We start from the raw sequence: 27,495 nt of genomic DNA, 5'->3' as shown, positions 1-27,495 counted from the left end.
GTGGCACCTCTTTGACCCAGGCCATCTCAACAGACCAGAAGCAAAACCTAGCTAAGGAAGGAAGTAGGGAGGAGGCAGATCACAGGTATGACTTTTATGATGTGCTTTATGGTTTCCAAGCCACTTAAAGTCCATTATTTCCTCTGATCTTTATAGTAGCTTTTCCTTTAGAGATGGAATCATTGTCCACCTTGAATCTTCTGAATGAAAATGAAATCACTCACAACATAACTGATTTGCTCAAGGCCTCACTGGAGATGGCAAAGCTGGGGTTTGGTTCCAGTTTTCTCTGAGTCTAGTTTCTGTGATGTACCTAGAGGCACTGGATGCTGTCCCCTCACTTCTGAGCAGGTGCCCTGCCTTGGGGTGGTGTGGGAAAGCTCATTCTTCCTGCTTTCCTTCACACCCCCACCCCAATACTTCAGCCCCGAGGAACAGCACAGAGCTGGTGGCTGACTGGGGCAAGGGTCAAGCTCACTCTGAACTTCAGGCTCAACTTTTCATTCTCGGGAGGCCTGAAGGTAAATTTTTGTAGAAGTGAAGTAAAGAAAATAAACAACTCAGTTCTGGCCAACTGTTCTCCAAGGCACATCCGCTTTCCTGAAAGACAAAAATATGAGTACCTGCTCAGGTGGTCTGTGCCAGCAAGGACTGAAATCTTCCAACACATCTTGCAAAACCTGAGCAAACGGCAGGCCTCCCTGGCCCTGGGCCTGTATGCACTCAGCTTTTTTGATCACAACCACCTGGCGTAACCTAAGCCCGGAGAGATCATTCCACAATGACACACTCCAGTGCCTTCAGGGGTCAGATGGTTCAGCAACAGTGAAGGTGCAGGCTGTGGATGAAACAAGTGAGCGGCCAAGGTTGACCTATAAATGTGGTCGAGCCAAAAGTCTTACAAAAATCCATTAGCAAACGATAAGGACAAAAGCAGACAAAAGCAAAACTCTGTGTTTACCTCTCTCAATTTAAAAAAGAAATTGTTGAAAATTAAAAGAAAGTAAATGTCAAAGCAAGGTTTCTCAAGTATGAAGCACCTTTTCCCTATGTCAAGTTTCCCTTCATCATGACCGGGAATCTCCCTGCCAGGGTTCCCCATGCAGGGCCAACCTCAACTCATCCCACCTGTGTTTACCTGCTCCAGGCTTCCCCCAGCCTCTCCTCTTCATGATGCCTTCTTCCCCAACTTGGGCAACACCACCCCACAATAGGCTTTATCATCATCTCTCTTATGGGTGTTTTAATAGATCACTTTCTCCCTAATCAGTATATGTTCACAGCAAAAATGAAAAATAAAAAATGTGTGAAAAGTATAAAAATATTAAAACATATTTTAATCCCCAAATCCAGAAAAACCCCTGTTAACATCTGACATAGTTCCTCACTATCTCAATAAAGATTCTCCTGGACACCATCAGTGGGATTATCCTCTGACGTTAGTTCTGAGCATGACTTTTGCTACATTTTGCTTCCCCATGTAATGAAATATTCTTAGAAAATGGTTAATGCAGTATGCCTCTATTTTGTCATCTGCCTGTAACCAGTTGTTGAGGAAATAAAATTAGAGTTTCAGATAGACTGAAAACCACAATCACAAAAAACTAACCAATCTGATCACATGGACCACAGCCTTGTCTAACTCAAGCCTATGAGCCATGCTGTGTAGGGCCACTGAAGACAGACAGGACATGGTGGAGAGTTCTGACAAAACATGGTCCCCTGGAGAAGGGAATGGCAAACCCCTTCAGTATTCTTGCCTTGAGAACCCCATGAACAGTATGAAAAGGCAAAAAGATAAGACACTGAAAGATGAACTCCCCAGGTCGGTAGGTGCATATGCTACTGGAGAAAAGTGGAGAAATAACTCCAGATAGAATGAAGAGATGGAGCCAAACCAAAAACAACACCCAGTTGTGGATATGACTGGTGATAGAAGTAAAGTCTGATGCTGTAAAGAGCAATATTGCATAGGAACCTGGAATGTTAGGTCCATGAATCCAGGCAAATTAGAAGTGGTCAAACAGGAGGTGGCAAGAGTGAATGACAACATTTTAGGAATCAGCAAACTAAATGGACTGGAATGGGTGAAATTAACTCAGATGACCATTATATCTACTACTGTGGGCAGGAATCCCTTAGAAGAAATGGAGTACCCATCATGGTCAACAAAAGAGTCTGAAATGCAGTACTTGGATGCAATCTCATAAATGACAGAATGATCTCTGTTTGTTTCCAAGGCAAACCACTCAATATCACAGTAATCCAAGTCTATGCCCCAACCAGTAATGCTGAAGAAGCTAAAGTTGAATGGTTCTATGAAGACCTACAAGACCTTCTAGAACTAACACCCAAAAAGGATGTTCTTTTCCTTATAGGGGACTGGAAGGCAAAAGCAGGAAGTCAAGAAATACCCAGAGTAACAGGCAAATTTGGCCTTGGAGTACAAAATGAAGCAGGGCAAAGGTTAATAGACTTTTACTAAGAGAACGCACTGGTCATAGCAAACACCCTCTTACAACAATGCAAGAGAAGACTCTACACATGGACATCACCAGAGAGTCAATACCAGAATCAGACTGATTATATTCTTTGTAGCTAAAGATGGAGAAGCTCTATGCAGTCAGCAAAAACAAGACCGGGAGCTGACTGTGGCTCAGATCATGAACTCTTTATTGCCAAATTCAGACTTAAATTGAAGAAAGTAGGGAAAACCACTAGACCATTCAGGTATGACCTATATCAAGTCCCTTATGATTATACAGTGGAAGTGGCAAATAGATTCAAGGCATTAGATGTGATAGACAGAGTGTCTGAAGAACTATGGATGGAGGTTCATGACATTGTACAAGAGGCAGGGATCAAGACCATCCCCAAGAAAAAGAAATGCAAAAAGGCAAAATGGTTGTCTGAGAAGGCCTTACAAATAGCTATGAAAAGAACAGAAGCAAAAGGCAAAGGAGATAAGGAAAGATATACCCATTTGAATACAGAATTTCAAAGAATAGCAAGGAGAGATAAGAAAGCCTCAAGTATCAATGCAAAGAAACAGAGGAAAACAACAGAATGGGAAAGACCAGATATCTCTTCAAGAAAATCATAGATACCAAGAGAACTTTTCATGTAAAGATGGGCACAATAAAGGACAGAAATGGTAGGGACCTAACTGAAGCAGAAGATATTAAGTAGAGGTGGCAAGAATACACAGAAGAAGTATATTAAAAAGATCTTCATGACCCAGATAATCATGATGGTGAGATCACTCACCTAGAGCCAGACATCCTGGAATGCAAAGTCAAGTGGGCCTAAGGAAGCATCACTATGAACAAAGCAAGTGGAGGTGATGGAATTCCAGTTGAGCTATTTGAAATCCTAAAAGATGATGCTGTGAAAGTGCTGAACTCAACAAGCCAGCAAATTGGGAAAACTCAGCAGGGGCCACAGGGCTGGAAAAGGTCAGTTTTCATTCCAATCCCCCAAAAAGGCAATGCCAAAGAATATTCAAACTACTGCACAATTTCACTCATCTCAAATGCTCGCAAAGTAATGCTCAAAATTCTCCAAGCCAGGCTTCAACAATACGTGAATCATGAACATCCAAATGTTCAAGCTGGATTGAGAAAAGGCAGAGGAACCAGAGATCAAATTGCCAATATCCATTGGATCATCAAAAAAGCAAGAGAGTCCAGAAAAATATCTACTTCTGCTTTATTGACTATGCCAAAGCCTTTGACTGTGTGCATCACAATAAACTGTGGAAAATTCTGAAAGAGATGGGAATACAAGACTACCTGACCTGCCTCCTGAGAAATCTGTATGCAGGTCAGGAAGCAAGAGTTAGAACTGGACATGGAAAAACAGACTGGTTCCAAATCGGGAAAGGAGTATGTCAAGGCTGTATATTGTCACTCTGCTTATTTAACTTAATATGCAGAGAAATGCTAGGCTGGATGAAGCACAAGCTGGAATCAAGATTGCCAGGAGAAATATCAATAACCTCAGATATGCAGATGACACCACCCTTATGGCAGAAAGTGAAGAAGAACTAAAGAGCCTCTTGATGAAAGTGAAAGAAGAGAGTGAAAAAGTTGTCTTAAAGCTCAACATTCGAAAAACTAAGATCATGGCATCTGGTCCCATCACTTCTGGGCAAATAGATGGGGAAACAGTGGAAACAGTGTCTGACTTTATTTTTGGGGGCTCCAAAATCACTGCAGATGGTGACTACAGCCATGAAATTAAAAGACACTTACTCCTTGGGAGAAAAGCTATGACCAACCTAAATAGCATATTAAAAAGCAGAAACATTACTTTGCCAACAAAGGTCCATCTAGTCAAAGCTATGGTTTTTCCAGTAGTCATGTATGGATATGAGAGATGGACTATAAAGAGAGCTGAGCACTGAAGAATTGATACTTTTGAATTGTGGTGTTGGAGAAGGCTCTTGAGAGTCCCTTGGACTGCAAGGAGATCCAACCAGTATATCCTAAAGGAAATCAGTCGTGAATATTCATTGGAAGGACTGATGCTGAAGCTCCATTACTTTGGCCACCTGATGCAAAGAACTGACTCATTTGAAAAGACCCTGATGCTGGGAAAGTTTGAAAGTGGGACCAGAGGGGACAACAGAGGATGACATGTTTGGATGGCATCACCGACTCAATGGACATGAGTTTGAGTGAACTCTGGGAGTTGGTGATGGACAGGGAGGCATGGCATGTTGCAGTCCGTGAGGTTGCAAAGAGTCGGACATGACTGAGCAACTGAACTGAACAGAAAAAATGAAGAATTGGCTTAAATTTCAGCAAATGAGAAAATTTGTTTAGATGGAATCAAGTCAGCTTTATTATAAATACCCAAAATTCTCCTAGAATAATCCATATAGTGGGATAAAAGTGGACCCTTGGAGTCAGGATCCAGGGTTACATTACTGGTTCCATCAGTAACCAGCTCTGGACTTTGAGTAAATAGCTTATTTTCATCGACATATACAATTTTCACTATTCAAACTGGTAAAATAATTGCTCTCCTAAGCACAATATATGGTTCTTCAAGGATACCAGTAAAACAGGAGATTTGAGTTTGATTTATAAGTCATGAAAAGAAGGACTACCTTATTTCAAGGCTTCATCCTGGATTATGGGAAACACGGACTTTCTTCTTGGTGCATGCACTACCTCACCATCACCAACTAACCAGGCCAGTTACTAGAAATGAGAGGACTGATCTAGGGTTTTTGAGAGACTATCTTCCTAATCATATCTCCATGATTCAGTGATATTTCTGAAAATTGAGGACTCAGACTCTTGCCTTTCATGAAGATATCTGCTGCTTTATTGGATCAAAAGGGAAAACTTAAATGAAGAAAAGAAAATATATGTTTGCATAATACCTTTGTAATCTCCCCAACTGTGCATATCTCCTAACTCCACACCTGACCTTTCCAAGAGAAGGGAGGGTGCTTTTCACACCCCATTCCTTCAGGGAAGCTTTCTTTATAAAGTGCTGGATCAAGTATGAGGCAAAGCAACTGAGCCCTAAATATGGGAGTATGGTGGGAATAAACCTGACAGCAGTGTTGACACTTTAAGTCAGTGGATTTTTCTGGTTTCTATTTCCTGTTCTGTTTAGCTAGTCCTCATTTAGTCACAGTTGAGGGAATCCCCAAATTGCTAGCTTGGTCTGAATCACTCTTCTTGGGCAGAAAGAAAGATAGTGAGATCACCTGACTGCAATACTGGCTCCAATTTCCCCCCTCTCCCGGTACCCCCATCATTTGCAATGTGATTTCATAACCCTTCCCATAAAAATTGTGCTATTTTCCCTTTCCCTTGAATTGGGGCTCACAGTATGACCTGCTTGGGCAAAAGAATGCAGTGGGAGTGATGGTCACCAGTTCCCAGCCTGGCCCTTGGGAGGCACTGTGTGCTTTCTTCCCTCCTGGGGTCTTGTCTTCTACATGTACATCAGATGGGATAGCTTGCTAGAGAAGGAAACTTGGAAAAGAGCCCTATTGTCCCAGCTGATGTCATCCTAGATCAGCCTTCAGCCAACTGACCTCCCAAATGGGCAAGAGAGCCCAGCTAAGAACAGTGGAGCTCTCAGTTCAACTGTAGCCTTGTGAGCAATAATATACACTTATTGTTCTAAGTCATTGAGTTTGCCATCTTTGTAATGCAGCAATGTAATAATTGATACATATGATATGAATTTAGTGAATCTTAAAATGGAAGGGCCTTTAAGTAGGAAATTTCTAAGTGTGTTAGGGAGAGCACTAGATTAGAACTACATATATAACCAACAAGGACCTACTGTATAGCATAGGGAACTATACTCAATATTTTGTAATAACCAGTAAGGTGAAACCTAGAAAGAAAAAGATATATATTATCTATAACTAAATCTTTACCATGTGAGTCAGTAGCTCAGCTGGTAAAGAATCTGTCTGCAATGCAGGAGACCCTAGTTTGATTCTTGGATCAGGAAGATCCCCTGGAGAAGGGATAGGTTACCCACTCCAGTATTCTTGGGCTTTCCTGGTGGTTCAGTCAGTAGAGAATCTGTCTGCAAAGTGGGAGACCTGGGTTTGATCCGTGGGTTTGGGAAGACCCACTGGCAGAGGGAGAGCATGGCAACCTACTCTAGTATTCTTGCCTGGAGAATCCCCATGGACAGAGGAGCCTGGTGGGCTGTAGTCCATGGGGTCACAAAGAGTCGGACATGACTGAGCATCTAAGCACATAACTAAATCACTTTGCTGTACATCTGAAACTAATACAATATTGTAAATCAATTATACTTCAACAAAAATTTAAAAGAAACCAGAAACTCGAGTCTTCGGCCCTTTTATGCCAATTCCTTGGGCACACTACCTTGGATGAGAAATAACTTTCTCTTAATCCTAATTTCCTTTCATTGAGAAAGGAGATACTAATCGTTTTCCTAACTGTTAATAATTGGGTTGCTGTAAGTATAAAATAAAATAATTTGCTTGAAAATGAAATCTGTAATAGGAAGGAGGTGTTTCAACTCTAACAAAAAATACAGTGAAGCAAGAAAAATTATAACATTTAAGATAAAACAGCTGAAACTCCTTACTATAATAAGAAACATAAAGATCTTGTAGGCAGGAAGTCTAGGCTTCCCAGGTGGCACTAGTGATAAGAATCCACCTGCCAATGCAGTAGACTTAGAAGACATGGGTTCAAACCCTGGGTTGGGAAGATTCCCTGGAGGAGGGCATGGCAATCCATCCAGTATTCTTGCCTGGAGAATCCCATGGACAGAGGAGCCTGGCAGGCTATAGCCCTTAGGGTTGCAAAGAGTCAGACATGACTGAAGCGACTTAGTACACACCAAGGCAGACAAGAAGTCTGGAAGGTTTTCCTACATCTCATGTCTGCTTTCATATAAAAAGTGACTTGTCCAAGTGAGCAAAGGTGACATAGAACCAGAGAAAGAAAGACAGAAGATCTAATTGGAATCAGTCCAAATACACGCAGGACAGCACCCTATAGCAGAAAAGCCTGGGCTCTGTATCATGCCTACATGGGGTCAATTTCCAGTCCCTCCCTTTCTGTGCCTTTGTGGCATGATCAATTAGATTATACTGCTACAAAAAGTCAATGTATATTTAATTTAACTTAATGATAAGAAAACTGTTGTGAAATTCAGAGCATTTACTCACTGTAGCATTTAGTTACTTTCTTGGGAGACATTTCTAGGAAGTGCATAGGCTTTATTTGATAAACCTGGTCAACACTGAGTTCAACCTCTGCTCCATGAGCTTTATGACTATAGATACCATAGTTGACCCTGTTAAGCTTTATCCCTTATCCCCAGTGTGGTGACTGAAATTTGGACCTTGTAACTTAAAGGTAGAACACATGGTCCATAAAAGTTGGACTGGTTTTTTTCTACCTAATCATTGTCATATTCTCAAGGCTGCATAATTGACATATAATAGGTACTCAGAAAACATTTATAGAATTAAGGATTTTGGAAATTATTTAAAATGATCTCAGCAATATACTTAACTCATTACCTGGTATATATAAGATTTTTCCTTCCTCATTTCACAAAGTTATGAGTAAAACACCCCTTTGGAACTGGCTGGCTGGGAAACATGAGAGAAAGAGTTTGCTCTGCATTCTCTTTCATATACTTCAAGTTATACACCATGTAAATGTATTAACTAGATTTGTAAAGGATTGCTGTTATTCAGTCACTAAGTTGTGTCTGACTCTTTGCAACCCCATGTACTGCACTACACAGACTTCTCTGTACTTCACCATCTCTCAGAGTTTGTTCAAACTCATGTCCATAGAGTTGGTAATGCTATCAAACCATCTCATTTAAAAAAGTAAAAGGACTGCTTCAGGAAGAACGTATAGATAGAATCTCATCTACTTAAGCCCATGGCACCTAGAGTCACTTGTAATGCCCATAGTGATAAGGAAGCAGTCCCTTTACTGGAACCTCCCCTACCCCTTTCTTAGCAATTAGCTTTATGTTTTTGTGAGTGGGAGGCACTAAAAAGATCTTGAAACACTTTAAGTTCTATAAAGATGGCAAGTGCCCAACCTTCTCTTGTGGGTAACAGGCAAAGGCAAAGTTCCTCTCCCAAAAGTTCCTGGGGACTGAACAATTTAAAGCTGAAATCTCCATCAGAGTCAAGCCAGGGCTTAGGAGGTAAGAGAATGAATCCTGGTGATGCTTAACCCAGGGAAACCTGCAATGCACCCACAGCAAGAGTGAGTCACGCTAGGCAGGGCTATCTAGAGACATGCCAACTAAAGCAAGGCATCACAAGAAGAGGAGGGAAGGGCTGAGAGAAGAACTCTGGGTTCCCCCACTCCTATTTCCAGATACTCACCTATTGAAAAAGGCAGAAAGGATTCCCTTTTCTTAAACTGTCCATTTTCCAAGAAATGCTCTGGATTGAAGGTGTCAGGGGTGGCCCACTCTGCGGGGTCCCTGTGCAGTGCAGTCAGGTTGGTCATGACCACGGTGCCCTGGAGAAATCAGGAGACTCATGCAAGACACGACACACACGACAGATGTGTGCCGAGGGGCAGCCGTCCCGCGGGCTCCCACATCAAGGCTGATTGAACTTCTTCAGCCTCCCCACCCCTGTACCTGCTGAGCTCAACCCCTAGGACCCTGCTCTTTGCCACGGGACAGCTTACAATGATGGACTGGAATTGTCTGCTGGGAATTTTATCAGCAAAATGTGACTACTCAGTGCAGAATGGGAAGGTATGTGCATTGATGAGAGAATAATGTGACAGTGGGCAGGCACTTCTGGACCAAAATCAACCCAGTTGCTCAGTGAAGTGGTAAATATGGCAGCCTCCCCAACATGAAAAATGTCTCATTCATCTGTTTCTCCCATTCTCTTCCCTCCATTATCTCACACATTCCAGAGAAGGTTTAATAATAGAATCAGGTCACCCAGTGGAAAGAACCACTATCCTTCCTAGCTTACAGCAAGAAACCCAAGAGTCCTCCTTAACGCCCCTCTTTACTTCATTCCACCTTAATTCTATCCTTTTCCAGGAGGTCAATTTTCCTTGAAATTCCTCTTGATTATATCACCTCCATGTTATTTCCCCCCACTGCCTGGTCCAAGATACCACCTTGGTTGTCCACACTCCTAAAGTAGGCCTAACTACAACTCTATATCCTCTCCCCGCTTCAAAGTGCTTCACACACTGAAAGCAGAGTTAGCTCTGGACATGATTTAGTTATGTCACTCCTATCCACCCAACACTCCTGGAACTTGATAAAAACCATCCAAATAGTTCTCATCACTCAGATTAAGGACATATCACCAGCCCTCTATCTGAGTCACAGTCCTTCTGCCTACACTCCCACTACATCAAGCCTTTTTCAGTTTCTCTATCATACCACTTGTTCCCATACCTTTTTGCTTGGTGGCCTCTGGGCATCTTCATGCCAGTGACTACTCACTAGACCTGCCAGTGCCAGGGTCTTTGTCCCTGCCATGAGCCCCAGCTGCCCCCTGCCTCTGCAGGAGACCTTCCAATATTAGTAGGTAGATCTGGTCCAGACTCTTATGAGGTCACTGCTATTTTTCCATGGGTCTCAGTGTGCACATGACCCAAGAGTAGAGTTGATGCTTCCTACAATAAAAGGCTGGTGACAGTCAAAGCCAGATGCTCGGGGGATCCTCCTGATGCCAGACCCTCAGGCTGGGAAGATTGCCTTGGGGCTCAGGACTTTCACTCCTGTGGCAGAACTTCTGTAGTATAATTGTTCTCCAGCTTGCAAGTTGCCCACTCAGTGGGTAAGGGTCTTGCAGAACAGTACATCAGAAAAAAAAAAAAAAATCTTACAAAACCAATCTCTTGAGCTAGGATGGTTCTCCGGAGCTAAATGACTTGCTATGAATATGTGAAGATCACCTGTAATATCACCTAGACCTCAGAATTCATCCATAAGATGGTCAATCAGCAAGAAAATAGTTAATGAAATCGCTGCAGGAATAGCTGCTTCTCCAAGAGCTGCAGGGACCATGACCTAGGTGAGACTAAAGCAGAGGCTCTTCTGGTTTTATCTCGAAATCAACACCAGGTTCGACACACTCTGAGGGACTCAGACAAACTGAAATGGATCTATGGAAATGGACTAAGGTGTTGAGAAAGCAAAACTGTGAATGTGCGGTGTGCAGAGAGGGCACTTGTGAGGACAGGAGAGCTGATTGCTGAGATCCTAAGAGTGATTGGTAGAGCACAGAACTGCCTTTGTGAGGACAGGGAACTTAACAGGGTCCTGAGAGACAATTTACTGAGAACAATTTAAGGAGCTTCTTTTAAAGCAAAATAGAGCAACTCCTGTGGAGAAAACATGGCATAGTACAAAAAAGATGAGCCTGGGGCCCAGAACACATCTATTTCTTTAACTCAACTCTTGTCACTTTGTACACCAGAGATTTTATACAAGATCAATCAGCTCTGAGCCTTCATTATAAATTTGTTTAAAAAAAAAAAAGAATTATTCTGAGGACTGATTAAGTTGAAAGAACCTATATAGTCCATAGTACATGGTCACTGCTTAAAAACCATTCGTTCTTTCACTCCTTTTGGATATTCAATGTGCACAGGCTTGGATTGATTCCCTTGTGAGGTAGTCCCATCAAGAGACTGTAAGTCAAGGCTGGAAGCAATACCTGTGGGGATATTATGTTAGAAACACCAGTTTAATGTGATGTTGGCCCAGGAGATTTCAACTGTCTCTCATATTTCAACATTCTAAACCCCCAGGATTTTGAAACAGAATTATCCAAAATAAGTCTGGCAGATCCCTATCCTGTGAAAAGCTCTCCCATGGCAAAGAAAAGGACCTCATGGCAAAGTCTGACTGAGAATTGCTGCCTGCAGTTTCCCCACAAGAATTAACAATGCACGTCAGGTAGTAAAAAGAATGAGAAATCTCATAGCAGAGAAAAGCCAGCCTTTGTCTGAACATGTTTGACGTAGGAATCCCCCTTCTCCTCTAGAACGACTATTAACATTTATTTGAACTAATATTCTAAAGACCCCATGTAAAGAAAAATATCTAGAATTACATTAGTGGTAATATATCTCCCTCTCCAATTAAGCGTTTCCCTAAGACAAGAAAACACATCACATTTGCCATTGAGATTCCCATCATTTACAAATACGAGCTTGGAGATCTGAGGCTGTTGGTGTGAGCCCCTAATTACCTTGGGCAGGTGGTATCCGGCCAGGGTGGTGTCCACTGCCACCTGCCGGGGCACGTTCACAGGGATGATGTTCCCCATTCGCAGCACCTCGTGGATGACAGCGTTGGTGTACGGCATGGACTCTCGCGCGGCTGTGCTTGGCTGTTGTGATTGGCCGAGCACCCTGTCAATCTCAGCTTGGACTTTTTCTGAAAAAAGCAGAGGTGGTTCTATTATTCTGTTTTTCCATAACTCTCCTTGAGTCTGGTTGAGTTAAGGAATGAAATAACCAGCATCAAAATGGCTATCTTAGGCTCTCCAGACTAGCTTCTCATGGAGGTTGAGAGTGGGAAGTGGGCCCTGGTGTGAGACAAATTAGGTGGAAAACTCTTGCTCAACCACATTCCTGCTGCGAGTTCCTAAAGCTGTGTGAGCCTCAGGTTCCTCTCATTAGTGAGGGTGAATCAACATGCCCTTGAGGAATATTGAGACATAGATGAACTAATTTATGGAAGCATACTGACCTGGCCTAGGCCCATCCACTAATGAGCTCACCTTGGATTTCGGGGTTCAGGGCCATGTAGAGCAGCCCCCAGCGCAGGGTGGTTGAAGTTGTCTCTGTTCCAGCAAAGAAGAGGTCCAGGGTGTTGTAGATGAGGTTTTCTTCACGGAAACTTGAAGCAGCATCACCCTTATGCTAGAAAATACAGTGATTATTGGCTTATCCAGATGGTTCTTAGTTGCCACAACATAGAAGGCTTCACCCTAGAGAGAACATAGGAGGAGAGATTCCCCTAAGAGAAATGACTTTTCCTTTGACCATCTCAGCATGTAGAGGCTTATTATTGCAGTATCATTAGCATCTTCGTGCTCCAAGTGCTGGAAGCTTTTGTCACCTTAGATGGATGAAAATTGAGAGAATCTTTTTATTTCCATATTTTGGGAGAATCTATTATTATATTGGAAATATAATAATATTTGCATTCCAATATTAGCCACACCTTTCACTATATGTACAACTTGACCAAGTTACTAAACCTCTCAAACACTCTGTGTTCAATATTCACTCCTCAATTGGCATTATGAACTATGTGAGATGCAAAGGTCATATAAGAAATCCTCAACAAATGTTTGTATTGATACCAGAAAGAATAAAATGAATTTCTCTAAAGTACAATTCTCACGATTCCCCATTAACATCCTCCTTAGGTTAAACTTCTCTGATTCCAACAATCATTCCTCATGGCACTCCAGCATCTTCACCACTTTGCTATAGGAGCTTCAATGTGTCAGTGTTCCTCTGTGTGCCTGCACACCTTGTAACAAGTGAAGTCTCCTCCTCTCAGGAGGAATCAATACTTCTATTAATGGTATAACAATAAGGTGAAATAAGAGAGGAGACAGAAAAAAAAAATTCACCATTCTTTCAACTCTAAAAGTTGAAAATGAGTCAAAAACGATGACACTGATGCAATGATGAGTATTAACCTCAGGACTTAATATGTTAAAGGATCTATATCTAATTTGGCCTTTTCCCTGCATCTCATAAACAACATTTGAAAGTGCATGAAATAGGGAGGAGGGAGGAAGGCAAAAGTCCTCCACTTGAGACTAACCTTTGGCATCTGACTCAGCTTCACTTATACTTGCACTGGGGAACTGGGGAAGGGGTAGGGGACTGGACATTGGTACAAGTAATAATGAAACAATGCTTCTTTTCCCTGTTGTGTACAGGTCTTTCAGATATGGGTAGAGGATAGAAATAGACTATCAAAAGGCAGTATATGTGGGCTTTCCAAAGACCTCAAGCTGAATACTCTTAAACCAATATCTTTATTTCAAATGTATCATCAATTCTGAGCTATTGATATTTCTATACTCTGAAATAGTGTCTCTATTTTTCCAACCTTGTGCTAGGCTGAATAATGACCCACAAAAATGTCCATGTCCTAATCTCTGGAACGGGTAAATGTTTTTTGACAGATGGAACTTTGTAGATATCATGAAATTAAGGATCTTGATATGGATTATCCTAGCGTGCCCATTGTAATCAGAAGAGTATAAGAGGAGACAAGGAGCAAATTAAGAGAAGATGTGAGGACAGTGGAAAAGAAGACATTACATCAATGGCTTTGAAGACTGAGGAAAGGGGCGTGAGTTCAGGGGTACAGGCAGCCTCTAGATGCTGGAAAAGCCCATCAGTGGATTCTGCCCTAGAGCCTCAAAAGAGCCAGCCTGCCCCAACCTTGACTTGATAAATGTTGGTGTTTTAAGCCACCAAGTTTGTGGTGATCTCTGACAGCAGCAATAAGATATCAGAATCACCTCATTTGCTCTTTAAGAACACTACTCAGGAAAACACTCAGGTTCCTTCACCTTTTCTATTTCCTGGAGATAAGCATCAATGAAGTCTCTTGCATCAGCAGGATTCCAGTCTCTCTTGTGGTTTTCAATCATTTTGGCAACAAATATTTTCAGTTTCTCCAAATTACTAAAGAGGGTTTGGTGGGGACCCGGAAGGAAATTCATTATCCTTGGAAAGACATTGTAGAGCTGATGGAGAAAACAAAAGAGTCATGGAGACAAGGAGGTACCCATTTTCTGCTTTTGAAGACAAGGAAACCATTGTATCTCTATATGTATTTTCTTTGCTTACATTAACCCTTGGAGTCACCCTTGACTCATCCTCTCTGTCACACCCCTTTTCTTTCCCCTCTGGCAAAGCATTTCAACACTCCATCCAAAATAGAACCATATTCAGACCACTTCTCAGTGCTCCATGTGTTTGTCATTCTAGGACAAAGCCCCAGCATTTCTTACCTAGATTCTTTAAGGCCTCCCAACAATTTCCCTGATTCTCTCCTCAACCCCTTTCCCAGTCTATTTTCCACTGAGCTGCCGGAGAGATCATTTAACAGTTTAATCAGATCATTCCACTATTTATCTTTCAATCCTCCAATGACTTTCCATGACATTTAGACAAATTCTACATTATTCTCCTGGCCTGGAGCTCTACATGAGCTGGCCTCTTCCACTTCTGTCCCCTCTTCTGCTATCACTCGCTACCATCTTACTCTCTCTTAGTTCAGCTCCATTGGTCTCTGTGACAACATCAAGAATGACAATGTTTAGTCTTTTCCATTCACTATTCCTTCAACGAAGATTGGTCTTCCTCTGGAATTTGTATAATCCTAGCCTTTCATTTCATTCAGGCTGGCTCTTGCTTGGAGATATTTTACCTGATAATCCTATAATGCAGTACTTCTGGAACCTCTTCCCATTCCCTTATTTTATATTTCTTCATGATATTTTCCTCTAATATGTGTGTATATATCTTTGTGTATGAAACACCTCTTTCTAGCTAGCTAGTTAGTTATGTTAAACATAGATATGTGTTTATCTATCTTACCATTATGATGTATTCTTCATGTGGCTAAGACATTTTTAATAAAATTAAGTGTATTTTGGATATATTTTCCCTAAAAATATCTGATAGAAAACAGCCCAACATAATGGAAAATTGCCTAGACTTAAAATGAAACATACATGCCTTTGAATACTAGCTCTACTGCTTTCTAGCTATAAGGCTTTGGGAATAATAACAATGGTAATAATGACAATAATGAAGATGACGATGTAATTTGTCCGGGCTTAGTATAATCTGCTGCCACTGGGGCACCATGGTTATTTTCCTTACTCAATCACATGAGATCTATTCCACACTTAACACACAGCCAGTGGATCACTATGTGAATATGCTTAAGCATTCCCATATCTACTTGCATACTTTAGGATGCTCCATTTCATCTTTAAAGGGTTGTTGCAAAAATTGACTGAAATAAAGTATATGCAATTGTCAGTCTTACTGACTGATCTATTTTGGGTCTCTAAAAAATGCATATTACCCCCTGCCTCACTGCCTCATCCAACCTTCTCAGGAATTTCTTTTCCCTGGGAATAGTCAACACATGCTCACTGAGGTCCCAGACTTCCTAAGTTTTGTCTTAATAGTAAGGAAGAAAATGGAATTACTGAATGGAGGGGTTACCATGATTAGAAGTGACAATAAGAAATGTTGTTCAAAAATAATACTGACAATAATCATCATAGTAGTTCACACTCATTATGTCCATTTTCTGTGCCAGGATTCACCAGGTTAGGTGAGATGGGTTCAAAAATCTCCAGGCAATGTTACTTGTTAAAAATGATTACAAGTAAATCCTCCTTTACATACACAAGGGTTTACCCCAACACTTAGGGCTGATTTTCCCCTAACAGTGCCTTCCAAATAAACAAAAGGGGCTGAGAGACCAAGCAGATAGCAGAGCTTTTGACAGACTTAAAACCCTAGCAGGACAAAAGGAGACAGCGGGGACTACCAAGGACAGGGTGAGGGTTGAATCCCTTAAATCAATATCCTAGACAGTTAGAAAACTGGTAGTAACAAGTGTGGATGGGCATGGAAATAGACCAACAGGTGGAAACCATTAAGGATTTTTACATACAGGTGCATATGCAACAGAAATGAGTGGATGTGTCAACATGAACAATAAAACAGGAATGTTCATGGCAGCTTTATTCATAACATCCTCAAATTAGAAATCCCTCATATGTTCAATAAATCTGCAAGCATTATTCAAGAGAATAACAATCAGCGGCACCTGCATGCAGAGGAAAACTACACAGAGTAAATAAGAAGACCCAATAAACAAATTTCAAAACAATGAGCTGAGTTAGAGCCAGGCACAGAAGCATACATCTGAGGATCACAGAGGTGTGGGACTAGGGAGGGACATTGACAGAAGGGACTCAATAGTGATGGCAGTATTCTGTTTTTTAAGGTAAAGAATGTAGTGTATCCCTGTAAGTCATGTAAAGTACTGTACTTTACACAAATGTTAGTAATGTTATTTATCAATAGTAAATATCTGACAATATTATAATCATTAAAGTCAACAGATTGATTTCAAACAAGTTTGTGCCGAAGTCAATTTCAAAAGGTTATCTTTTAGCTACAAAGAAAAGGAAGACCCCATCTAATCTGTGACAGACATTAGCCTAATGTCTTTATGCAAGATAGAAAGTGACAACTGCCTTACCTGGCAGCACACTGATGTGTGCAGACTTAAGACCTCGTCCAGCAGCCTCAGCAGCTCCTGGAACTGATCATCCTGGTAATCAAACCGCTCCCCGAAGGTGATGGAGCAAATAATATTGGAAACGGCATTGTTGATTGTGAAGTGAGGGTCGAAAGGCTGTCCTGGAGGAGGAAGAAGAGATGGAGACTTCAGATAGGATTGTTTCTATTTTACAGAGATTCTACTCTGTGTGACATATGACACATCGACTACAGACCACTTCTGAGACTGTGACCCCAGGGTTTGACAACCCCAGGGTCTAACAAGTATTCTGTCAATGCCTGGGAAGTCAAACTGACGACCAGTATTTAAAACCAATAACGTGTTTAATACCAATCTTTTTCTTAATTCATGAGCCACACAGGGGCAGGTCATGGTTAGCTGTTCCCTGTTATCCCCTCAGCACCCTACACAATTCTGGGCTCAGGAAAGGCAGGTAGGCACTGATGAACATCTGGTTAATGAATGTATGAGCCACGGTCCCTGCACCTGTCCTATGATATGCTCACCATTCTCCTCTCTTATCGTCTGGATGAGGTAGGTGGCCTCCTCTTGAATGCGTTCCTCTAAGCTCTTCTTTCCTAAACCAAAGTTCCTAAGAGTTGTCAGGGCAAACCTTCTTTGTTCCTTCCATATGTGGCCACTGGACATGATCAAGCCTGGGAAAAGAAAGCCAACATTATGCAAAAAAGCCAACAAGACCCGTGATGTATCAAAAGGAAGAAAAAGGGCTTTAAGGTGCTTGAAATTATTCAGAGAAATAATTTCAAAGCACTTGATATAATGGGTTGAATTTACTGATTGCTTGCAATGCTGGTGACAGTATTTTTAATGCATTCTGGGATTTAGTACTTACTCTCTGATATACTTCTATATATATCACTACTGCCAAACCAGCACCCCAATTTTGTTGATGAGAAAATTGAGGCACAGGAGATAAAAGTACACTCTGCAAGGTCACAGAGGTGGAGCAGCAGAATAGGCATTCATTTTCAAGTCTGCCTGACTCCAATGCCCATGCTTTGATTACTTGTCACATACTATATTTGTTATGCTACATACTAAGCATGCACTAATTGACTAGACAAAATGAAAACTCATAAGGAGAAAGTGCTTAAAGATCTAAAAAGATAGATGAATCACCCAAGAAAATAAAGAATTGTGAATGGTGTGCAGAAAGAAAATCACAGGCAAAGGATAAAAAATCCATCATGAGGGGTGCAGAGAACTTCATTTATTTTATAACACAGGGGAGACCACCACCCTCTCAGTTCTTCATTCCAGTACACTCTTCCACTCCTTCCAATATCTCCCTTTCACTTCCACCACCTTAGTGAAGTGGCCCTCCCTGCTGTTCAGTCCAGGATCCTTTTCAGCCTCATGTTGATGTGTCAACAGCATGAGATGTTTTTTTTCTTGAAACACTCTTTTCCAGTGGTGCTCAGGACACCACGCTCTCCAGACTCTTTTGCTAATTCTCTGACTTCACAGAAATCATCACACCTTCAGTTAACTTATCTCCTATCAGATTTTGAAATGATGGACCTTTTCAAGCTTGGGTCAAAGCCTCTTCTCTTCTTACCCTTATCCTCCATTTTTACTAAATCTTAGCAACTCCAAATATTTCAAATGACATCTACTGATGTGAATGTCTATATCTGTGCCTCAGCTGCAGACTTGTAACCAATTTTCTGCTTGACTCTCTTGGCTTCACACTCAGCATATTCATGACTCAGTTAATGATTTGCTCCATACAACTCACCACCCAGGCCAACGAACACCTTTTTCTCCTCCACATCTTCCTTTTTCCCTTTACCTACCCATTTGGGTGTCTACCTCATTCTCCATCCATCTAGGTCATCATGTCCTATTGAATATGCCTCCTGAATAGCTTAAATCAACTTGTCTTCACAGTCACTCTCCTAGTGTAATCTACTGGACTGCCATTTCTTGCCACCTCCCTAGTTCAGGCCACCACCTCTTCTCCCTTAAAATTCTACAATAGTCTTTTGGTCCTTTTAATCCATTCTTGACACTGAAGCTTAGAGAAGTCTTTAAAACTTACCATGTAAGTATATTGATTCCTTTTACTACTTAAACATTCAGAAGCCTGCATTGTGATTAGGATAAAAAACTATATCCTTAAACATGAACTCTTTTTGGCCAAACTTAGCATCTTCATCTTCATTTAATTATCTCCATTTAAACTCTGTTCTTCTAACATTGGATACCTTTCAATTCTTCAGTTCACTGTCCTTTTTCCCATCTTAGAAACTTTTCGTATTCTATTCCCTCTAGTGGATTGCTTCTTCATTTTATTATTTGTTATTTACTTAAAATAGCTTTTATTGAGTCTCAGGACCAGATTTGATACCCATACTAAGTGAACCCTGCTCTTATCTTCATAAAACTGAGGTGTTAAATTTTAGTACTTGATACTGTCTCTCTTAATAGCATGTAAATTACACAAAAATCAATAATTTTTTTCTGTTTTACTCACTACTCTGTCACTGGCGCCTCTAGTCCTAGGTTCTCATGGCAGATGATCGAGTGAATGGATGTAGTATAATGGGTGAAGTATTTTAAAGAGGGATTGAGAAATACCTGAAAAAATGGTGTTTTTGTAGAAGTATAGATTTAAGTTTTTCATTTAGTTTTTTGAAAATGTAAGTTAATTTAGTGACCATGCTAAGTATTCATGCCAAACTCTTTTAACATAGATAGAAGGCTTGAGATACCTTTGGGGCACAGCCTTAATAATAGAGCATAAGGAACTGGAGGCAAGAAGGGAATCACTTAATCAACAGGAACAAGCTGATCCACATCGTTTTCTAGGGGAAGAGATCTGAGTGGGAAAGCAGAAAGAGAGCCTGAGGACGCATTGCCTTTTCTCTGCTTGAACAACACATCACATCACTGAGTGATGAGGATACTCATTTATCAAAGCATCCAGAGTGAGTTCATGCAGGTGATGTCGCTTCTTCCAAATCCCTGACATTAGAGCTGACTCTGCCAGGTGTCCTGAGGGAGTGCCTTCAACAGGGAAATGTGGGCACTCAGGTTCCTTATGGGGAGCTTGGTCCCTGGGATTGTTCGAGACACTTTCTGCAGACCATAAGAATATGAAACATATGCTAACCAATGTAAGAACTTACCTTTGTTGTTAAAGATATGCTCTTGGAGAGGCATTACGGGGCGGTTGGAAAAGTTTTGGCCTTGGTGGACAAGTGCTTCTTTAATTAAGGGTAATCCAGTTACAAGAACAGAAGGAAATGTACCAAAATCCAAGCTAAAAACATTCCCATATTTCTTCACAAACTGAAAAATAGTAGAAGAGTCACAGTTATACATGCACATGTCTGTGCGTCCTGGAATGGAGGGTATGTAGAGCTGCGGGAGATTATATTGAGGGGAATCGTGTGTGTGTGTGTGTGTGTGTGTGTGTGTGTGTGTACCTTGGGCTCTTGGAAATATTTCTGCTTGTTTCCATTTCTCTTGCTGTCAACTTGACTTCAGTTCAATCCACTACAGGATGTAGACATTAAAATTATAAATACTCATACATACGTTCATCTTACTTGGATTGAGTGAGCATATGTATCCTGAGAATAAGGCATAAGGATACAATAAAATAAGCAAGGTCTCTAACCTCAAGCATCTTGGAGTCTAGTGAAGGGAGAGAATTCAGCCCATGTGACTCACCAGAGAAGGAAGAGATATGTTTAGTGAATGTCTGGTGTAGAAAGTATGGACCTCATAGAAAATCATATCTGTTTAACCACAAGACAGTGTCCCCTTCTTCATCAGGTTCTAGGTGGCAAAAAAAGTCATTACAGGGCTAGGACCAGTCATAGAAAAGAGCTCACTAGCTGGAGCCATGTTAACTCTATGGTTGGCTAGCTGTGAGATCGGGAAAGTTGTTTCACTTTTTTTTGGAGCCTCCACTCCCCATTATAAGAGGGAGAAAATGATTTTTCGCTTACAGTTTCTGGGAGGGGTAATTCCCTGGCTGTCCAGTGGTCAGGACTTGGACTTTCAGTTCCACGGACACAGGTTTAACCCTGGACGGGGAACTAAAATCTCACAAGCAGGGCAGTGTGCTCTCTACAGCCCCAAAAAAGGGGAAAGAAAATTTCTGTGAGGAAGAAAGAGAATAGCAATGGGAAAGACAGTTTGTTTTCTGATACTGGCAGACAGCCACTCTAGACTCTGGGGAATGAATGGGCTCAGTGAGAAAAGCAGCGTAAGTGCAGTGGCTCAAGGGGGCAGACAGGAGAGAGCAAAGGGCTAATGTACAGGAGGAAGGCGCTGGTGGCCACAGACAACCACATCCACTGGCAGCCACGTTAACCACCTTCCACCTTTTGTCTCATTTCCCTCACACCATCCTATGACGGTGTGCATTCCCTACTAGGGAAGCTAGACCAAGATTATCTTTTTTTGACTGCACCACACAGCTGTGGGTCCTGCAGTGGAAGCTCATTTTCTTAACCACTCGTCCATCCACCCTATGGCAGTAATGATATTATTCATGTTTTACTAAGGAAAATGAGTCATGGAGAAGTAACTTAGCCAAAGTGACAAAGATATAAGGACTGGAGGTATTTGTAAGATTTAAGGACAAAGACATAAAGCTGAAATAGCACTGGGGAACTTAGAGTTTACTGAATGTGACAGCAATAAACTGAGAATGAGAGTAAAGGGGCAGTGAGAGGAGAGAGAGAGAGTGCGAGTGAAAGGAAGAGTGTCTGGGTGTGTCACACACACATAAGGGTCCTGGGGCTAGGATAGGTTCCTGGAAAGAATACCTCTCACTTGTGTAGGGAGATGGAATACAAGGCCGGAAACGTACTATAAGCTAGACCGAGAATGTCTTAATGTCAAGTGAAACACTTTATATCTTGTTTTGTTTGCAATTAAAAATTGAATAGGAGAGGGAAGGTGAGCGCTTAGTACTTGGATTTTGAAGGCATACAAATCCCTTTGTATCCAGCTTCCACTGGTTATTTTCTATGTGATACTTGGTCAAGTTATTTAACTTCTCTCTGTCTCAGTTTCCAAATATATAAAATGAGGGCTCTTACAAATTGTCATCTTTAGGATTCTGGGGTTAGTAATCATAATACTAAGGTTAATAATAAAATTATGTATTTTTATTGATATGTTTGGGAGTGTATTTTAGCAAAAGATTTCTTGTAAGATATTGACAAAGAAATGGAGGGGAAGTGGCCAGTGAGTGTATGAAGGGAGCCCATGCAGCAATCAGGCCAGAGAAGTGATGCCTCATTTGCAATCAAAAACTTTTTTTTTTCTTGAATTGGTTACTATAAATGTTTGAAGAGAGGGGGAGGGAGTTAGATATATAAACTGAGCATCAACTGTATGCTAGGCACCCTGGCAGTAAGCTGATAATCCTAACTAATTTGGTTCTTATAACAACTCTATAATGTATGCCCAGTTTTTAGAAAAAGAGGCACAGAGATATAGTGCATAGCTGATGGGCATAAAGTAGGACTGTTTCTAATTTGCTCTGTATGTCTTATCCTTAAAGAAAGCATGGCCAGATTCTCTCTTCTGCCGAGTGATGGAACTCCCTAATGATTAACTGGTCACATTACCCCTCACTTAATTTCACGTGAATCCAATGGGACGTGAGTAGTGGTGACGTGTGCATCTTCTGGGTCGTGTTCTTAAAGGAAAGTTGCTTCTCTCCACCTCTCACTTTCCCCTTTTCATGGAACAGAACTTGCACATGACACTGTTGCAGGACCAGAGCAACAAGACAAAAGCACTGTAGTTTTAGATGACCTTGTGAAGCAAAGCAGTCTTCCTATCCTGGTCTTCCTGCCTACATCTCAACCTACTTGTGAGAGACAAATAAATTTCAATCTTTTTTACACCACTGTATTTTGGAATCTTTTTGTTACAAGCAACTCTATATAAACCCTCACAGTGCATTTAACCACCTTATCTACCATTTTCCCTTCTTAGTCCAATAAGAAATTTTTCTTATTCACATAAATGTTCTATAATAAGCCAGACAGCTATGGTAGAGAATGTTGAGAAAATGGGAAAAATCATGCTAAACAAATCAGCCTGTTTCTTCACTGCCTTCTTATTTTGTTTTAGCTCAAGTCGCTTCTCCAATTTAAAATCTCCTGTCCACTTTACTCCACAGAGCCACTTGTCTCTGTTCAAGTTCAGCCAAATTTATTTCAACATTCTATGGAGGGTATCCCCATGGATTCCCATTCACAATGAACCCACCTAATGACATCTCATTTGGTTACCAAAAATTTATACCACACATTTCACCATATACTCTTCTTGTATTATACCTGTCATATGATAAGCACTTCCTAAACGCCTGTTGGATAAGTGCAACCCTGGACAAATCAATTATCTGCTAACTATATCATGAAAAGTCAAGTAGCATAAGTAGTGACCACATTAAGAATCAAGTCCTTCTTTGGCCATTTTCAGTGTTGAGTAACTTAGGCAAATCACTTAGCTTTCAGTTTCCTTAGCCTTAAAATGGAGAAATAACCTCAGATGATACAATAAGCTGTGCATGCATAGCACGTAAACTTTAGAGCAAACACTTAAAGCACCAAACAAAGAAATGTACTAAAAATACTACAGTTAAATTAGAAAGGAATTCTTAAAAATGTTCAAGTGACCCACAGGAAGACCAGAGAGGAGAAACAGAGGAACAAAAAACTGTGAAAAATAGAAAGTGAATAGTAAAATGGCATAGTTAAGTGTTCACACATCAAAGTGAAAGTTTCTCAATCCTGTCCAACTCTTTGTGACTCCATGGACTATACAGTCCATGAAATTCTCCAGGCCAGAATACCAGAGTAGGTAGCCTTTCCCTTCTCCAGGGGATCTTCCTGATCCAGGCATCAAACCAGGGTCTCCAGCATTGCAGGAGAGCTGAGCTACCAGGGAATCCCTCAGACATCAAAAGTTACACTAAATACAAATGATCTAGATTCACCAATTAAAAGAGATATTGGCACAATGAAAACATGACCCACCTATATGTTCTATATAAAAACTCATTTCAAGTATAATCATATAAGTAGGTTAAAAGTGAACGAATGGAGAAGCATATAGTATGCAAATCCTAATTAAAAGAGAGCTGGTGTAGCTATATTATATCAGATAACATTCAGGCAAAGAAAATCATCAGGGATGAAGAAGAACATATAATAACTAAAGAGCCAATTCACCAAGATAACATAACAATTTTAATGGGCATGAGCCAAATAAAAAGAGCTGCCAAATATATAAAGTAAAACTATCAGAACTGATTTGACACATAAACTTCTAATTACAGTTGGAAACTTTAACATGCCTCTCCTAATAATTGACAGAATTAGCAGATAAAAAATCAACAAAGGTATAGAAGCACTAAACAATACACTCACCTCTTCAAGTCTATCTGATATATAGTACAGAATGCTCCAACAACAATAGCAGAAGACATTATTTCAAGTATGCATGGACTCCATTTTAGGTCATAAAACCAATCTTTTTATATCAGTTCAAAGTTGAAATACAGTATATATCCTCTGACCCTAATGAATGCCAACTGTAAATCATTAACAGAAAGAAATCAGGAAGATCTTCCAAAACTTGGAAATTAAACAGCACAATTCTTAAAGAAAGGCACAGGTTTAGAATCTTGGCATCTTAGCTTTAAAATTCTATATACTCATCCTATCACTTGGTGCAACCAATTGGCTGTTTCTCCCAGAAAGTGATGAAGCCATCTCCATCTGAACTTGAGTTTGTAATATAGGCTTGTGTTGGAAGTGTTCCAGGAATTTCTAGGGAACCAGAACTATTCTTTTTTGAGCACCAACTATAAGCTATTTTAACACTGAGCATTACTTTTATTTAATCATCACAACCACTTACCACAGTGTTGTCAGTCAGGAAGGTGCCTGTGCTGAGAGGCAGGGAGGCAGTTGATTCTTGAGACAGTGTTGAGTGATGAAGTGAGTTTTAAGGAATTCAGAACGGCCACAGTTAGGGAGCCTTGATGGGAGATGACTATAAAGTGGAAAGAGGCTACAAGAAGGGATCCATGTGGCTCCCTAAGGAATATGAACTCTAGGAAGCAGCAGAAAGCACTAAGAAAATCTAGGCAGAGGATGACATTTTTAAATGAATACTTTAGTGAGAGTGAATTGCAGATGGAGGAACCTGAAGATGAGGAACTCTGTCCTTGTGTGGATGGAAGCAATGCAGTTGAAAAATCATGAGGATTTAGGTAGGGATGGCTCAGCAGGTAGAGTCCACCTGCAATGCAGGAGGCAAAGGAGACTCGGGTTCAATCCCCAATTCTGAAAGATCCCCTGAAGGAAATGGCAGCCCACTCCAGTATTCTTGCCTGAAAAGAATCTCACGGACAGAGGACACTGGTGAGCTACAGTCTACGGGATTATAAAGAGCTGGATATGACTGGGCCACTAAGCACATGCACATACATCCTCATTTTACAGATGGAAAACGGAACCTCCAAGAGGGGAAGTATAGCACTCACCCATACCCACATCAAGAATAAAATTATTGAAAAGACAAGTGATCACACTATAAATAGAATGTCCCAGTAGTATGTAACCAGACACAACAAAATGACTTTATTTTATTACTATTTTTTTGAAATGACTTTAAAACATGTGTCTGTCACACTCCAGACTCTAATAAAAGAAACAGAAGAGACAAAGAGTCACTTGGTCAGTCAAAAACATTTAGTGAGCATATAGAGGGGATTCTGAAGCATATTCTATCCAAGGATCCCTGACATGAGAGAAAATACGTAGACGTTTAAGCTCCTGGAAGTATGTGAGGCTTCAGATGAGAGTTACAGTTCAATATTTACACTTTTTTCCACCAGCTATATGGATCAAGAAACACTTTTTGTTTTGTACAATAAACCTGCATCCCCTACCTCCCCCAAAACAGATCGTGTCGGGACACTTAAATAGTAAACAGTTAACAATAGTTCACCCCTAGAAAGCGCACCTGGAATCATTCCGGTTGATGGTGAGGAAAGAGAAGCTCAAAGCAGGGTGTACCCGCTTCCCGATTTAGCTTCAGAAACCCCCGTGCTCCGGTCCTCGGTACCCGGAATGGCCCTTGTCCTGCAGGTAGGGTCAGGTCGCGGTTCCGACACCTTCACCCAGTCCTACCTGCTGAAGCGTCAGGTGCACCTTCTCAGGGTCCAGCTGGAGCGAGTTGCCTACAAAGGGCAGGCCCGCAGGCCCTGGCGGGAAGTTTTTTGGACGCCGCCTTTTGAGGAAATCAGCAATGAAGAGAAAAGCGGCAGCCCCCAGGAGGAGAGTGCCAGGACGGACAGCCGCCCAGAGGGCCGCCGCCAGGGAGCCCAGTACCTCCAACATGGCTGCGACGTCTTGTCCCTCTTCTGTGCTCTGAGCGGCGAAAGTCCCCGAGGCTCTGTGCCTCTGGGCTCTCAGCCGTGTTCCCAGGCCCCGCCCCATCCTACTGTCTCACCCCGCCCTTCCCTCCTCCCACCACTGCTCTTCCCTTCCCCCAGAGCTCAGCTAAGCCCCACCCCTGGCTCCAGGTGGCACGGGTCCACCTTACCTCTCCTTGTTCTTCCCGAGGTCCTGCCTCCTCCTCCCCTCGCCCCAACTTTCCCCCACCTGTATCTGTCCTTCTCTGGGCTGGAGCCCAGCCTGCCTGCTACCCACTAGATGTCAGGTATGGGATTCCCTGGAGAACATACTTGGATCTGAGAGAAGGCTAGGCTGGGAGGTTTTTTGTGTGCACTGAAAGAATACTCACAACCTAAACAGGGAGAGTTATGTTTTATTCCATGAAAAGTTTAGGACGTCAAATCAGTTCAGTTCATTTCAGTTGCTCAGTTGTGTCCGACTCTTTGTGACCCCATGGACTGCAGCATGCCAGGCCTCCCTGTCCATCACCAGCGCCCAGAACTTGCTCATATCATGTCCACTGAGTTGGTGATGCCATCCAAGCATCTCATCCTCTGTCATCCCCTTCTGCTCCTGCCTTTAATCTTTCCCAACATAAGGGTCTTGTCCAAGGAGTCAGTTCTTCACATCAGGTGGCCAAAGTATTAAGAGTTTCAGCTTCAGCATCAGTCCTTCCATTGAGTATTCAGGACTGATTTCCTTTAGGATTGACTGGTTGGATCTCCTTGCAGTCCAAGGGACTCTCAAGTCTTCTCCAACACCACAGTTCAAAAGAATCAATTCTTTGGAGCTCAGCTTTCTTTATAGTCCAACTCTTACATCCATACATGACCAATGGAAAAACCATAGCCTTGACTAGACGGACCTTTGTCAGCAAAGTAATGTCTCTGCTTTTTAATATGCTGTCTAGTTTGGTCATAGCTTTTCTTCCAAGGAGCAAGCATCTTTTTATTTCATGACTGCAGTCACCAGCTAGGGTGGCAGCATTTCAAGTAACAGTGAGAGAACTGCTCAGAGGAGTTGGTGGGGGAACAGGTAGTCTGAATGGCAAAAGATTATTGTTAATTAAAGTAAAACCAGATATCTCAAGTTAAGGAATTTAGCGCTTTTCTATATATGGGAAGATGCAAGAATCTGGGCTCACTGAAATGATTCCTTTGATAGGCACCTCACCTATCTG

The 27,495-nt window shown here is 41.5% G+C and overlaps 1 protein-coding gene across 4 annotated transcripts; it reads right to left on the bottom strand.

Annotated features, from left to right (window-relative positions):
* Window positions 1-88: 88 nt before the first annotated feature.
* LOC133041274 (cytochrome P450 2J2-like) lies at window positions 89-26,347 on the bottom strand. Of its 4 annotated transcripts, XM_061121737.1 has the most exons (9): window positions 26,049-26,325; window positions 20,001-20,163; window positions 17,355-17,504; window positions 16,807-16,967; window positions 14,084-14,260; window positions 12,263-12,404; window positions 11,729-11,916; window positions 8,876-9,014; window positions 89-600 (listed from the first exon to the last, which is right to left on the bottom strand). In XM_061121737.1, exons 1-9 carry the CDS (start codon window positions 26,256-26,258, stop codon window positions 422-424), a joined length of 1,509 nt encoding a protein of 502 aa, XP_060977720.1. In that variant the 5' UTR covers window positions 26,259-26,325; the 3' UTR covers window positions 89-421. The 4 variants fall into 4 exon arrangements, with proteins under 4 accessions (XP_060977720.1, XP_060977721.1, XP_060977722.1 ...); XM_061121738.1 differs by lacking the exon at window positions 14,084-14,260 and having other exon boundaries at window positions 26,049-26,347; XM_061121739.1 differs by lacking the exon at window positions 8,876-9,014 and having other exon boundaries at window positions 26,049-26,326.
* Between the last annotated feature and the right edge of the window lie 1,148 nt (window positions 26,348-27,495).

This window comes from Dama dama, chromosome 20 (assembly GCF_033118175.1).
Source record: "Dama dama isolate Ldn47 chromosome 20, ASM3311817v1, whole genome shotgun sequence".
Classification (NCBI taxonomy): Eukaryota; Metazoa; Chordata; class Mammalia; order Artiodactyla; family Cervidae; genus Dama; species Dama dama.
Note: the sequence above shows the minus strand (reverse complement) of the source record. Positions and strands in the feature narration are given on the sequence as shown.

Bases quoted from the DNA above. Each gene is read 5' to 3' on its own strand.
- LOC133041274 (XM_061121737.1), bottom strand. From the start codon at position 26,258: ATGTTGGAGGTACTGGGCTCCCTGGCGGCGGCCCTCTGGGCGGCTGTC. The intron at 20,164-26,048 runs GTAGGACTGGGT...ACTATTTTTCAG, and splicing joins TGCACCTGACGCTTCAGCAG to TTTGTGAAGAAATATGGGAA. The intron at 16,968-17,354 runs GTGAGCATATCA...TTCCTCCTCCAG, and splicing joins GACGATAAGAGAGGAGAATG to GACAGCCTTTCGACCCTCAC.